Source organism: Teleopsis dalmanni, chromosome 2, assembly GCF_002237135.1.
Source record: "Teleopsis dalmanni isolate 2A chromosome 2, ASM223713v2, whole genome shotgun sequence".
Taxonomy (NCBI): domain Eukaryota; kingdom Metazoa; phylum Arthropoda; class Insecta; order Diptera; family Diopsidae; genus Teleopsis; species Teleopsis dalmanni.
In genome coordinates this window covers 142,521,084-142,537,646 of record NC_051847.1, presented here as the reverse complement: position 1 = coordinate 142,537,646, position 16,563 = coordinate 142,521,084, and the positions used below count along the sequence as shown (strand labels likewise).

Sequence of the window (16,563 nt, the reverse complement as noted above, 5' to 3'; positions counted from 1 at the left end):
GTTAAGTTCTTTTTCATTAATATTCGGTATTAATTAAATTATTAATATGTTCTATGTTATATAAAATACTAGTATAAAAATTTTTTTTCCTGAGTCTTTGTCTCTTTTATCCTAAATATTTTAAAATCAAACAATTACTTGTACTTATCATTCTTGCTTTATTTAAGTGTCCTTGAAAGCAAACTGTGCCTCTCCAAAATGTAGTAAAAAATCCGCCCAAAGTGCCTGATTTTAATGTTTTTATCAACTTTGACATTTTCCTGTACTTGAAATGAATAAATTTTTTTATGAAATCTAGCGAGTCTTTAAATATTAATGAAAAGTGAAACGAGCATGAAGGGTTGTACAGTTGCTTTGAAGTACATAAAAGCATCATTTTAAAGGATGAAACAAGATTTTGGGTATTAAAAATTCTATCAAATGTTAAGTTATTTGATTTTCAACATATGGCATGGAATATTAAAATAAGGTTCCCAACATATTCTTAACGAATATATTATGACATGCGTACTTAATTTGATTGACTTGCATGTAATTATGTGATATATGTTATATAGAATAGCAAATGTTGAATTGAAAAAATTAAATTTATATTACCAAACAATTTAATAATAGTTTTAACTAATATTATCAAATAAATAATAGTTAAAACAGTTGTAGCAAGATTAATAAGGTCAAGTAAAAGTTTTGATGTAGAATATGTAAAATGTAGAATATGTTAGGAAATCTGAATATCTCATTCTAGTAAACAAAATCGCTACTTAATTTAAATTACTTTGAATTACTTTGAATTTAGATTAAATTTTTATTTCTTATCGTTATATAAAAAAAATGCGTTGTAATTACATAATAATTATGTTAATGTATTTTAATGGTATACTAATATATGTCTGTAAATTTCTGGCCACATTTTTTGTAAAAGCAATTGTGTACTTTATGGCTTGTGTATGAAGTTATCTTTATTTAAAAATAATTGGTATATTTGAAGAAATATTTTTCCGGTTTAGGAGTGGTTTAATTGATTTTGTTCCGGAAATGTTATTGTCAAATATACATTTTGCTTTGATCACACAGTCACTGAAAATGCTGGTAAGAGATAGCGGTGATACTAAACATCAAACAGGTGCTAATTTGGATTTATTTAAAAAGAACAAACTACGCAAGGAAAGTCAATGTTTGGATACTACATAAAATAATGCAAAAAATTTGATTGACTGAATAACTATAGTGAAACATAGCGAACATAGCCAATGAAAGAAAAAATTAATATGATAATATGTAACACAAGCGATCATGGTCAAAAACTGGTGACTCTCCACAAATGATTTCAAAGCCTAGATTGACAGCAAACAAGATTATATTGAGCGATTGTTCGATTTAGACAGGAATCTTCTTTTACGAGCTGCTTCAGCTTGATGCAATGGTTAGCTAAGTCATTTACTGCTCACAAGTTGACCAATCAAGGACAAACTACCAGATTTGGCCAATAGAAAAGAAGCTGTATACCATTATAACAGTACCACATATATCATTGATAGATTGGAACATTGATGAAATTTGATTTGGATGTTTTAATTCACTCGCCGCATAGACCACATTCACCGGATCTTTCACCATCTGTCTATTATTTGTTTTGGTATTTGCAACACTCTCCTAACTGTAAAAAACTGACTGATCTGATCCACTAAAAATCACTTGGCGAAGTTTCTCGTCGATAAACCACGAAAGTTCTATACCTATGGAATTATGAAGCCACCCGAAAAACAACAAATGTCATATATAATAAAGGCCAATATCAAGGGAAATTTTGTTCAAAAACATATTCAGAAACAGTGGATTCTGCAATAGCAACCAATTTAACTTAGCCAGAAGAAAATACTATGAATCGAAATTATAACTTCTACATGGTACGTAAATAATGTATATAGTTAAAATAAAAAACCATACTTACGAGTTGTAAAATAAATAGATTTAAAAAATTTTAAATATGGACTGTGAAAATTTTCCACCCATTGTTCCTTACACTCTCAATCTGTTGTTGCTTGTAATTAAACATGCCAATAAGGTAAGCGTTTCTAACAAATTCAGCACTTTTTTATCTGAATTTTTAGATAAAAAAAATTTTAAATTGGTTAAAATGGTGGTCCATGGAATCGATTAATCACAAATCTTTTCCGAGCATAAACTCTAAGCTTTTTTTCAACGCAAGTAAAAAGCAATTTGAAATTCCTTTGAAATCGCTCACAAATCGAATTACATTTCTATTAATTACACAGATTACACAGAAGTACGGCATTACCTCTTCAATGCACTCCAAGCTTAATCTTATTTAACTGTAAGGTTATTTACACCCACGAAAAATGTTTATAACACGTCTTTAAATTTTCTTATGTACGTGTTTTATGCGCTCAATAAATAAGTAGTTTGCTGCTCTAGCAATCATATGAGCCACTGCAATCGCTACTTTTTCATTTTTGTTTTTGTGTTATTTTTTTTTGTTTTTGTTTTTTTTTGGTTTGATATATAAAATGCGCAAGGCCAAATCGACTGACTGATTTTATTACTAGTGACGCTACTAACTGCTGATATAACTGTTAAAATGGCACAAATAAAAAATGAAATAAAATATAAAAAAGCAATAAAATATAGTAAAAAAAAAGAATTTTACTTTTATTTCATTTGTTTATGTGCTTATGAATTTACAATATAAGCAGCCAGCGGCAGCATTTAGTGTTTTGCATTACAGCGCAATTTTATGTCCCGTCCCTGATGTAAGTGTGAGTTTCAACTCATATATTTGTATGTAATGTATATATGTATTGCTTTGTTTATGCTTTATGTTGGCATATGCAAATCATTGCGGCAGTCATGCTGTGCCGACACACTTTTCACAGCAGCCTCCTCGCCACATATCCTTCTGATGCAAAAATATTTGCCATGTATGTATGTCGTTTCTGATTGTGAGACGTTTGAAGCGGTAGAAGTGTGTAGGTAGGCGCTGCTTGTAGCTCGTTACGTTGATTGGATTTTTTTCTCGCACTTCTTATCAAAGACATGCGTTTACATATGAACACAATTTATGCTAGTATATTTCTAATGTATTTGAGTTTGTTCATATGTGTAAGTGTGTTTATATAAATCGGAATAAAGTCAAGTATTTTGTGTGCCATAAAGCTGGATTTTTCATAATCGTATTATTTTCTTTATAGAATTGTAAAATGTAAGTAAGTGGGTTTAGGTTCCGTATGTAAAGTAGCATATTCTTCATATTCTCCATGTAGAAAAAACTTCCATATTTTTATTTATTTTTGTATGTAAATTTTTATAGGGTTCGTTTTCGAATAATAGTTTGAAAAAATGGGGAAAAATGTGTATTAAATTATAAAGATATAAGCCAGTTTTCAATTGGTTAATAAGAATAACATATTACCTATTAAAATTATGTTACAAACTTCTAAAATTTTTAAATCGTATACATATAATTTATGAATAACTTTTTTTTACTAAAATTATTCTAATTTATAATATAATGCTAAAAAGGGACTAAATTCAAATAAGGTATTGAAGATCTTTATTTTTTGTTAATATTTTTTATTATTTTTGTAAAAATTTCTTTCAGGTTCTATAACAACATTCAAATCTTGATTTAATATAGAAATTGAAAGGATTGCTTTTTATAATAATAGATGTAAATTTTCCATTTTATATTTATATCTACATATTGAAGAAACCAGTGCTCAAAACTAAAAACTTTTTTTTTTGATATTCTAAATCAAATTTAACTTAAATACTTACTATTTATAACATACAATTTTGAGTTTTTCAATAAAATTTACATGATATGTCTAAATTAAAGATTAAAATTTAAAGGATATATTAAAAATGCTTCAAATTCTTTGTTTTAATTTGAATACTAACATAAGAAGATTATAGTTTATATCATTTACTATAAGTTTAATAAGTTATCCTTACAACGCAACTTGAAGTCTCTATCACCTGCAAAGCCTGAGATAATCACTTAAAAATCGGTCTAAAATGCAAATTCTAAAAATCCCATCGGTGCCCATCTCCCCAAAAAAAAAAAATTTTAGTCAAATCGGAGCTAATATATGATAATAAGTTTTCTTTATAATATTTCAATGATGTTTCTAAATCAATAATAAAAAATGAAAACTCAAAATATATATATAAACTACATTTTTTTTTTTTTGAAATTCATGACTAATATTTATTCCCGAAATTCGGGTATTTTAAATTCAAAACAGCAGGTTACAAAAACCATTTTAGCCAAATTAGTGATAATGAAGTCAAAACCCGTTCGGTTTGTAAAAGGAAGATTGATATTAAAATTATTGAATAGGAATAATATTTCAAAATAACCAAAAATTTTGATCATACGTGAATTATTTTTTAGGATACTAACGAGTTATTGATTAGATATCACAAGCTTCGCCATATTAAAACTATAGTTCTTAAGATATGAAATGTACTGAAGTAATGTAATGTTACCTTCGCTTTCAAAGGATAAGACACTAAATCACAAAGCAAACAGACAAGAAACTCATCTACTATGAACACTTTTGCCTTTATATTATATCTTTGATTTGAAATAGTTGCAGTGTTCCATTTTAAAATAATGTTTGTGCATTTTATCTATTTGTTTATTTATTTTAATGATTCCGCAGAAAGGAATAATATTTAAAACAGATTAATCTGATGCAAAAAGAATCTTTAATGTGTTAATAAATTTAATGTGTTTCCCTGGTAAATATAATAAATGCTGAGTTCCTTAAAACAAGAAATAAAAAACTTTTGTTTAAAAATGGCTCATTTTTATATAATAAAATATCTAAAATATATATAACCTAAATAAATATATAAATAAAATACATAAAATATATTCTATCATGTATTACTAAAAGAAAGTCATGGCAATAGATTTCCTTTTATGTATTTTATCCTTCTAATATACATTATTTGTTATTTGAATATCTCTCACATAAGTTGCTTTTCTATTACTATATTTTTCTATTAAAAACTAGTCAATAAGCGCACAAAACTGAGTTTTTGAATACTATCTTAAGTCCATTAGAAAACAATACCTATTGCAGTGACGACTGCTCTAAGGTGCGGAGGTGTGCGGTGAACACCCTAATATAATTTGCAAAATGTTAAATAACATAGGTATATAAATTTATTAAGTATCTTTACATCAAGAATTATTATTATTTATTACATTTCCATATAAATATATATTTTTAAAGTTTTAGCAAAAACAATTAAATATAATTGTCTATGAAAACTCAATTAATTTGCTTCTGTTAGCCGCTATACTTGTTAGTTGTGCTCATATATTTGCAGCTCAAATCACAGAACATTTCTATTATATTTCGTCTCTCCCCTTTGTGTGCTAAGAAGTTGGCCGCACATTCATACGTTACATATGAACAAAATAATGTGCGTGTGCTCCCGTTCGTAATATCAGAAATAGAGATTTATATAGTGGGAATTGTATGAGAGTAATTTTCTGTTCTACTCGAATATCAACTGCACGCATACGAATCCAACATGATGATTTGCCAAAGTGGTTGCATGAGCGGCTGAAGTTTGCAGCTCATCTCACCATACATTTCTATCACATTTCGTCTCTCCCCTTTTAACAGCAGCACCCACGAATTTCTGTTCTTATTGTGCGGGGTACTTGTGCGCACATTGCAAGTGGTTTCGATTTTGTTTGATCACTGCACAAACATGTATGTTTCTAAGTACAAACTCTTTTGTTTGAAAAAATTTGGTTTGATGTTACGAGAATTATGTGAAAAGTTTTGTTTCTTCCATATTGATATAATATTAAACTTGTATATAAATTATTAATTTAATTTGTTTAATATGTTATTTTGTTAATGAATTGTTAATATAATATTGCGCGAATATATTGTTGCCTTATATAATATAGTTATTATTAATAAAAGATCTCATATATTTTAATATAAGTGGTACATGTAAAAACAACATTAAAGAAGGGCCGCACACCCTTCCAGATAGGGCACGCGTCGTCACTGACCTATTGAGAACTACTATCACTTCAGTTGCAAGCATTTTCGTGTGTTTCTAAGATATACAAACTAGAAGTTTGTATTTTTACGTGTAAAGTTGACTCAATACTTCAGAAATAATTCATAAAATACGTACGTATCTTATCTTAAACAATACAACTGGATATTGCAACGATAAAAGGTTACAAAGAATTTTATAAAGACTACACAATTTTGAAATGACATAACATATTCTTAAAAAATTAACTTTACACTATCAGCATTTATTGAACTATAGTAAGTTCCCTGAAAACATTTCCTCAAACCTTTAATATTATCTGTTAGAATTACAGTAGGGGTATTTACTTTGTCTTGCAAACTCATTGCAAGGTGCACTTAGTTAGAACCAATGAGCATTTGCTGTGTGAACTACTTATTGGTATATTAATCGTACAAGATAATACTTGATAATGAAATAATTTTTAATTAATTATTTAGAAAAAAAAGTGTACATTTTTTATCAGGATCAGTTTTTCACAAGTTTATTAATACTTTTATTTAGTTGGGTGACTGCAATGGCAGGCTATTGGATATCTTCCATGTACCTTAATTAGCGATTTTTGCAGTTTTGATGCCACATTCCTCGCAAGAACCCATAATACAAAATTTTATTTAATTTCGTAAATAATTATATTAACTAAAAGTAAAGAATTAAAACGTTTTAATTGCACTTCAAAAGTAAAAATCATTTTATACTATTATACTACTATTTTTTTCATTATTTCAATATTTTGTACAACCTCATTGCTAATTAAGCAAAAGAGGTGAAGGTTGTTTTAATTAAATGCTACACTGAAATGCTTAGTGGGTTAATGTTTTAGATTACTCTAAGCATAATTGTAAAACCTAAAATTAAAAAAATATGGAACACAACAATGTTACTAATTTGTTTTATTTATGCGAACGCCTAGTAAAGCAAAAATTTTCTATTATTTCAATGAAAAATAAACTATTAAATGGATGCGAATACTAAATTCACAACATAAATTTTTTAATCATTATTAAAATTTACGAAATGGGTAGCTTAATACATATCACAATTTTTAGAATTTTTTTATATAAATTGTAAAAAGTGGGTATTAAAGTTTTTATATTTTTTATAAATTTTACTAGTTTACCTATATTTATATTTCCCTCGCAAATATCAGTTTATTCAATAATCTATTTGAAGTATTTACTTGCATGTTTGAGAAGTTCATATTTCTTAAAATTTGATTTTTTAAAAAAAGCAATTTTTTTCAAATATATTGTCATATAATATAAAAGTTACCAAATATATACCAACATCAACTAAAATATTTTTCAAGATTCTACAGCTTTTTGCTTTATCATACTAAATTTATTTTTAAAATGATTTTGTATATATCAACCCTGTTAATCACGGTCATATTGCTGACGTGGCAGAAGCAAAGCAAAGAAAACAAATAAATAACATTCGGCACTTTCGTTTACAAAAACAAAGTTTACCGGGGGTTTTACGTAGTTAGCCGTTCGTGTAAAATCACGCCGAACAAGAGAACGCAAAACACTAGAAAAATTCTACCTTTAGCAAATATATGTACCTTTCTCAGAAAATTAAAATAAATCCTAATATTAATGCTCCTTTTAGATTTATTTTATTTTTAATGTCACATAACAAAGTATTTACTTATTTATTTAAAGCGTTACGAGCTGCTTCCACTGCATCTTCTTCGGCATGTAAATTAATCAAATCTTGTTTTTTCTTGATTATGCGCTCCTCACGACGCTTACGTGCCTCACGACCCTTAGCACGTTTAGCCTCAGCCTGATCGGTCAACATTTTAGAGTGAGCGGTTTGCTTCTTCTTCCTGAAAATATATTCCATCAGTACACGCTTGTTCTTGAAAGCATTTCCCTTGCACTTTAAATACAACTTGCGATGCAAGTGCTTATCGATTTTGTTGTTACTCCTATAACGTTGGAGTAAGCGGCGCAGAACACGTAAACGATCTATCCAGGCTTGCTTCGGCTTTGTACGCGCATTCTTTTTGCCTTTGCGTTTGCCAACACCACTGTGGCGACCCTTTTTGAGACTCAAAGTATTCTTTCTAATGCGATAACGGGACTTAGCATTAGTGGGCTGCTTAACAATTATTCCGTCTTTTACAAGCTTGCGTATGCCGTGACCTAAAACAAAATAAATTCATACAAAATCAAACATTACATTTAGAGATTTTTTTTATAAAAAAGGAATTTTACTTAAATTTACTAAGGAATTTTGCGTTTTAAAACAATCATGTTAGGTGAAACAATAAACTTACGGGAATTACGCGAACTAATGATTTGAGTCTCAAGCGGATCCAACCATATTCTCTTTTTTCCACATTTTAGCAACGAAGCTGCAAGACGTTTTTGAACCTTTAAACTGAAAAGAGATAAGAAAAATTTTTAATAATTATAATTGATTCCATAAATAATTTGGAATTAAGTTTGACAAAATATTTACCTCATCGAAAATTACGTCCGCTTGCCACAGGAAGTGTTTGGAAACTGAAAGCGACAGCAAGGTATGAATATAAACGTCTGTAACTTTTATGACACAATGTGTGCTACCATCTGGTGGTGATTTACAGCACTACAAGTGTAACTATACTAGAATGCATTCTAGTAAATACATATTACTCCTTGTTTTTATACATTTAATACACTCTTATTTAATATTGTAAACATTTATTTGATGAAATTTTAGTATAGTGGCTGTATCCAAAAAACTAAATTGATTGTTTTTCATTGACTTGGCAATATTGTTTTGAAAATTTTTGACTTTTACACTATGCAATTCGCAAACTTTTTCGAAATATGTTGCTATTTGCTAAATTTGCAAAAAATCCCAAGGAAAATCTTATTTAGTTTAGTATGAAATCAGAACAATTCGCACTCACACATAATATAAGATCATGTGTTTATTGAGTCCACGCTTAAAGTTATATTATTAGAGGTATTCACTCTCTCTCTTGTAAACTCATTGCAAGCTGCACGAAATGCAATAATGCTACTCTAAAATTGAAAGGGTGCGAGAACATCTCTGTTGTAGAATTGCAACATCGAAATGAAGTAGCTGTTGTTGCAGTACACTACATCCAGATGAGAAGCAACAGATGTCAAAAAACAGGTGTTTTTTCCTTTATTATTTCGTTACAAGCATATATACATGGGCTTGAGTATTGGAAGATTGCAAGCAATCGCACGAAACTCTGTGCGTGTATTTTGTTGTTGTTAATTGCAAGCTCGTGCAATATGTGCTTTTTGTGCACCTTGCAAGAGTTTGTTAGAGAGAGTGAATATCACTATTATTACTTATTATTATTATTTACAAAGATTTTAATGATTTTTATATTTTTGAAAAAGAGTTCCTATATTTAGTTTATTGTTTTTAAATCTAGAAATATGCAGTTCAACATAGTTCATATAAAAGCTAAAATTCATATGGAAAAATGGTAGGGGCGAATAGTATTTTCTTAAATCCTTGTACACCATTATATACCATAAACGACTGCTTAAGGTGTGGAGGTGTGCAGCGCAAAAACCTAACATAATTTACTAAATGTCAAATAAAATACAATAATTCTTTAAAATATTTTTACATCCAGAATTAATATAATTTATTGCATATACATATAAATATTTTTAAAGATTAAAGTTTTAGCGAAAACAATTGAATAGAACTGTCTATAAAAACTCAAACCATTTTGTTCTCTTAGCTTCTATAGGTGTTAGGTATGCTCATAAGTTTGCAGGTCAAATCCCGGAATATGTCTATTGTATTTCGTCTTTCCCATTTATGAAATTGCATTCACAAACTTTTGTCGTCAAGTGTGCGACAAAAACAAAACAAGTGTGTGAACAAAATAATGTGTGTGTGTTCTCGCATAAAATATGAGAAATAGAGATTTATATACACTGTGGGAAATATATGGTATGAGAGTAATTATTGTGTTCGATTGGAATATGAATTGCATGCATATGAATTAAACATGTTGATTTGGCGAACCGGTAAGGGGTGCGCTATATTTCTATTACATTTCATTTCTCCGCTTTTCGCAGTAGCACTTACGAATTTCTGCCGCTAGTTGGCGCAATAGTTGGGCGCACATTAATACGTTGCAAATGCGTTCGATTTTGTTCGATCACTGCATAAACATGTATGGTTCTGAGTACAAATTCCTTTGCTTGAAAAAAGTTGGTTGAAAATGACTTTTGTATAAAAGAGTGAAATTTGTTTATGTCGTTCCATTCAAACACATATGTTTGGTTAATTGCGCATTTCGCTTTGACGTATATTCTTACGGTACGTACCGTCTAACTGAGCTTTAAGGACTCTTAAGGAATTTTTGAAAAAGGTGTTGTTCAAAATTCAAACAATTTTGATTTTTCCTCAAAATCGCTGGTGTTCACAAAAATGTGTGTATATACGTGCTTAAAGGAATGAAAGCGAAAACATCGTGTAAATGTATGCATGCTTTTATTTTCTAGAATATTTATCGTTTTTTTTTGGCCTTTTTAAAATAATGTTCACTTGTTTGATGTGTAATAGATTGTCGCAAGCGGCGACAACGATTGTTTTCTGTCGATTTGTTAACTACAGCTGTTAAAATCAGCTGTTTTTTGATGATTTTGTAAGTTAGTGTGAAAACTTTTGTTTTGTTTTGAGAATTTTAAATAAATACTAACTTATGTCGAAGTTAATTGAAAAAAGCAAAATTGTTAGATTTTTAGTAAAAAAATAGTCTAAACAGGATAAAATGGTTTAATGGTAAGCAGCATATGGAAAATATAATTAAATGTTAAATAATTTTTCATTAAAACTTCACGTATTTATTTAAAATTCAAATTGAAATAATAGCGTAAAGTTTTAATATTAATCAAAAATAAATTGTAAATGCTGCCCATATAAAATGCTTAGTATAACCAAAGACGATAAAGAAAAGAAACTGAGAGTTGCACGAGAAATTGTGTATATAATCTTCTAGATAATTCAAATAATATTCAAAATTTTGAGTATTGAGGTGAAAATATCACGCAGTACAAAAACAAAAAGCCTAATACTACACAATAGTATGTGATGATTTTCTCCACCCGGTGTTGCTATTTTGCCCACCCAGCCCCCACTCACCACGATGCTTGCTAAAATAAGCGCACTTTTCGAGAAATTTTGTTGTATGTTTTGGTTTTTTTATGTTAAAAATCCCATAACATATTTGTTTGTGATATTAGACAAAGAGGGACAATGATTCAAAATTTCTTTTTAGTTTCATTTCTTTGTCTTCTTTGGTATAACTATATTATCGGAGTAAACTTTTTTCTTATGTATAGGAAAGATGGCAACATTGAAAAAGGAGTAAAAGTGGAATGTAAATGTTAGTCAAACCAAATGCTTGACTAGCATTACTCGACATGTATTTTGTTGTTGCTGCGTTGCACTTTTAATACGTTACTCGGTTATATTAAGCACGTTACTGGAACTCGTAAATAACCCTATTGTTTTATTGCCGAGAATTTTGTTGTATTTGTTTTGTTGTTGATATTCCTTATTCATTCCTTATGTATTTCTAATATCTGATTTCTGATATGGTAATTATTATTATTTGGTGTGACATGAGTGAAAAGCAATTTGAACAATAAAACAAATAATATAATACTAGTATTTAAGGAGTGAGAAACAAAGCACGCTTTAAACAAAAACTACTGCAATGGGTTTTGTAATTTTCGATGCCAGAAAAGCTTCCTATTAAAACGTTTGTGAGACATTGTAATTAAACCATTTTTAAAACTATTTTGAACTCAGATATAAATAACGAAAGGTATTTTATTACGGTCTTTGTTTGTGTTTTTATGTTTATCAAATTACAGCACACTGCATTAAATGAAAATCAGATATCAACGATACTAATATCAACTCGTTAATGGAAATATACATATGTAATTAATTACAACACGCACTATTTGCATTACTAAGTAAATGATATGAAAACGCAAATAGTTTCAGGTTTGTTAATTGCAAATTTCATTAAATATAATCATAATATTGATAAAATGCTTATTTATAATTATGTGATATTTATTAATACATTAGTACTTGTATATCAGAGCAATCAATTTATTTTAGAATGAAGCGATGTAGCACTGGATCTTACCTGGGCTGTTTTGTTAACATATATAGTACTTTACATTAAAAGAAAGCACATAATCTAAGTGTAATGAAATCAGTCCAATATTTTTTATTTACTATTTAATTTTAAGGCATTTATAACTAAAAAGGGTTGCGGATAGTTAGCGTTTATGAAAGGTCATAAAAATTATATCCTCTAGGTACATCCTCCTCTATAACTTTTTCGAACACAAAAAACTGTATCACCCCTAACTGAATTTGTTAGGAACAATATTTTAATTAAGAGGTATGCATATTATCAAAAAATAAAGCATGAAATTTAAAAAAGTTGTTTTATTTTATTAAGGTTATTATCGCTGATAAATACAAATATCTCTGACATTTTGAATTTCATTTAATACTTTCTGACTTCGTCTGTTCAGTGTTTTTGTTTTAAATTTTACAGAAACCTATTTAAAAATAGAATTAATTTTAAAAAAATAAAATTATAACTATTTTAAAAAATATATTTTCTTATTTACAGACGCACAAATTATATATTCCTAAGTGAAGCTGAAACATGGGCACCGGTCATTATTTTTGGGTGATTTTTTACTTTGCCAGTTTATGTAGTGCGTCACTGTAAGTACATAAACTTCTGCATGTAAAATAAGTCATTTGTATTAATTTTAAATAATTTTTTTTTAAATAATATAATAAATAAATTAAAATTAAAATCAGATTTGAAAAGCAATACATATTGAAATTTATAGAATTAGTTTTATAAAAACAGTAAGTATGATTAATGGTATACTTTAGAAGTATATATAAAATAAATAAATACTTCATTTAATGGCAAGTTAAGGTATTAATATTAGCCTCTCTTTAGTAAATATAAGTAAAAGTAAGATGAGAAATGTACATAAATATAGGAAGATAACAACATTTTTAATTATATATATTATGTGTTTGTTGCTTAATGAAAGTATAAGTCATTTGAATATATCAAAGGAGTCATCTGCAGAATATACAGTATTCACAGTATAATGTACTCTTCAGAACTTTAATAGTTTATAATATATGAAGATAGCACGATACATGTCTTACGTAGTTTTGAAAGTTTTATATATGAAAAATAAAAATTGGTAAAAAATAAATTAAAATTATTATTAAACACCAAAAAATACTACTTTATACTAGAAAGTATTATAGTATATCATGAGTATTTTCTCATTATAACATTTGTCATTGTGTAAAATGACTAATACTCAAAACGTTTACGTTTCGTATTGATTGTCGAAACATAATATTTAGTAGCATATGTTTTTGGAAATATTAAAAGACCTGCCATTATTATATATATTAATTTATTAATTACTATTCCTTTATAATCAGTAATCATTCTTACTAAGTGATCCAACCGTTTCATGTGATAAGACTTTATTATTCTTTTTACGTCAGCGTTCTTGCAATTTCGCACTGCCACCTATATGCTCTATGGGGTAATGGATTATTTGCAAGGTCTTGTGGGTTATAAATCGGTGTTTAAACTTTATATCAATAGCTAAAAATGGGTTAAATTAAGAGTTATTATGTTCTAATTGTTTGCCTGTATAATGTATTAGTTTTTTAAAAGGTAGATTGTGTAGCTTGGTTCGCTACTAATTTTTTTCTCAAGCGTGACATACCTTTCCGAAGTATTTAAACTCTAGTTCCAGCTACCAAAATGTGTTCACTATTTTGCTCAATGGATATCCCAAATATTTATTTTTAGAGATAGTAAGGTAAAAATTAATATAAAAAAATTTTATCAAAATTCAATTTATCTGATATAACATGTTAGTTACGAAAAGTACTAGAGAATTTGTTCATTTTGGTAGTCAATAATAATTAATATATATATACTATCAAAGAAGTGTTGTATTTTTTGATTAAATTATATATTAATTTAATGGTTTTTTTTAACTTTTATAGTTTTCTTTTTTAAGACAGTCGAAATTAAAATTTTAAAAATAATATAAATTAATTTTGTTTTTTAATATATTTCATATATATTTAAGTTAAAATACCAATATTTTATTCCGATATTTGAAAAGTGTTTTAACAAATATGTACAAATCTTAGTTTGTTTTAGCAATAGTAGTACAATAGTTTAATTTTTGTAGAAAAATAACTTTATATATTTCTTATATTAGTTATTTCATTTAAGCAAATATTTAATATTTTCCAGTAAATCAAATAATAAATAAATACAATTTTTTAATTTTTGTCGGACCATGCATTTTGGAATTATTTGCAGTATCCTGCAAAAAAGGCATATCTAAAATTAAACTCATACATAGTTATAATGTATGATATCTTATGGATATGCTTTTATCATTTATGATAAGTGCGGCTGTATAATGAAAAATATTATAATGAATAAGAAAAAAAAATTCTACTTAGGTTCTCGTCTATACATAATATAATAAAAAAATATTATTGGTTGAATTAAATTTTTTTCATACAAATTTTAAATTTAGAGCACAATATATAAAAAAAATTCTGACCTTATGTTATACGTTCGTACATATCATAATTTCAGAGCTAATAATGCCAAAATAAATTTCCGAGAAAAGGAGAAAAAAGTCTTAGATCAAATTTTAGGTGCAGGAAAATATGATGCACGTATACGTCCATCCGGAATTAATGGAACGGGTAAGAAGTACTTTTAACATTTTTTTATTAATGTTGAAATATTTTGCCTTCATTTAAAGTTTCCTTTTTAATTTCTTTATGTTCCATTTATATTTTAAGTATAAAGTATAAGATTTTATAACTGGTTCCTAAAAACTTTTAACAAAATTTTATATAAAAATTTGTTTTATAACATTTGTATAAGTTAAGTATATAAATTGTTTTTAATACAAAAAAAAAGGATATAATTAGTGTATGTAAAAAGCAAACATTTAACTAAACATATTGTGCACAAATTTTTAATAGGCACTTCCAAGCCACATAAATTATTACGGAAGGTGTTTCACAGATTTAGTAATAAAATATTTGCTCATCATTTAAAAAAATTCATATTAGGTTTTGAAATACATTCTAAAATTTTATATTTAAAACAATTTTAACCGTAGTTATCACTAATACTAGTCGAATATATTGGTTGTCATCTCAGAAAAAATTGTTTTATTGTCATATCTATACATTAAGTAAATAGTTAATTTACACTAATTCTTAATAAGTACTACTATTATTTAATTGTAATTAATTATTTTCACTATTAGTTATTAAAATATATCATTACTTATAATCATATATGTATTTTTAAAATTATTTTACTGTAATTGAAACATATATGAACATATATTGCAATCGCAAAAATATACAAAAATCTAACCATGTACATGACAGATGGTCCCGCCATAGTCAGAATCAATCTTTTCGTTCGAAGTATTATGACGATTAGTGACATAAAAATGGTAAGTTTTCAACCATAACAAAAACAAATAGCATCCATAAAATTGTCACAACATTAGCATAATGCAAAGTAATATCGAATATAAATTAAAAAATTAGCAAACATGGCCTACAAAATTCGTCTAAACAAACTCACATCCCCATTGAAATAAAAAGTTTGAATTGCAGCTAATTAAAGTTTTTATTAGTGACACAGTTAATTATTTTGATTAATATTGCGTTTATATTATTTTAATTGCAAGAAATAAAATAGTTCGCATTGGTATTAGTTAACTAATTTAAAATTCGTAATGAAAAAGTTATTTACAATTATAAAAAATGTTATTTCGTATACATACCTATTTAGTCATTAATGATATGTAATCTCAAATACAATGCTTTGAAAAAAAAATGCATACAAAAATTAAAGAACCATTAATTGAAATATTTTATAAAAAATTTTTTATTATTTCAAAATTGTTGTCTTAAAAATATTTGCTGCCCTTTATTGGTGGATATTAAGATAAAATTATATATTTCAACTATGCATGTAATGTCTTTGAAAAATGAAATTAACTAAAGATATATAAAAGAACTAGTAAACTGTAGTACTTATATATACATACATAACTCAGAGAGTACTATTACTATCCGTTTTGTATGATAAAAGTATATTTAAGGTACAAAAACAAAAAAAAAGAATAATATTTTGAATATTATATATTTTAAGACAAATATTCAAACCAAAGTCAATATAAAATAATTAAGATAATAATCAAGGTATTTTTTTAAATATTTATGTGTATATGAAGTTTCCTTCGATAATAGTTTTGTTTAATTTTCCACAATTTTCCACTTTCTACTAATATTAAGATCGATATATAACCTTTCCTCTTAAAATATATGCATTTCTCT

At 27.1% G+C, this 16,563-nt stretch overlaps 2 protein-coding genes across 20 annotated transcripts in view; one reads left to right on the top strand and one right to left on the bottom strand.

Annotated features, from left to right (window-relative positions):
• The window catches only part of LOC119682923 (glutamate-gated chloride channel), a 74,767-nt gene that overhangs the window by 23,175 nt on the left and 35,029 nt on the right, over positions 1 to 16,563 (top strand). For 14 of the 19 annotated variants that reach the window (XM_038096476.1, XM_038096481.1, XM_038096480.1 and 11 more), the window contains 2 exons: positions 12,749 to 12,846; positions 14,789 to 14,901. In XM_038096476.1, the coding sequence (XP_037952404.1) occupies positions 12,785 to 12,846; positions 14,789 to 14,901 (175 nt within the window). In that variant the 5' untranslated portion in view covers positions 12,749 to 12,784. Of the gene's footprint in view, positions 1 to 12,748; positions 12,847 to 14,788; positions 14,902 to 15,603; positions 15,672 to 16,563 lie in introns of all 19 variants that reach the window. The other 5 variants (XM_038096485.1, XM_038096482.1, XM_038096478.1 and 2 more) reach the window with 1 other exon arrangement.
• Positions 7,687 to 8,732, bottom strand: LOC119682924 (60S ribosomal protein L19-like). The gene is made up of 3 exons (XM_038096494.1): positions 8,563 to 8,732; positions 8,378 to 8,481; positions 7,687 to 8,243 (listed from the first exon to the last, which is right to left on the bottom strand). The coding sequence occupies exons 1-3, from the start codon at positions 8,565 to 8,567 to the stop codon at positions 7,744 to 7,746; spliced, it is 609 nt and encodes a 202-aa protein (XP_037952422.1). The 5' UTR covers positions 8,568 to 8,732; the 3' UTR covers positions 7,687 to 7,743.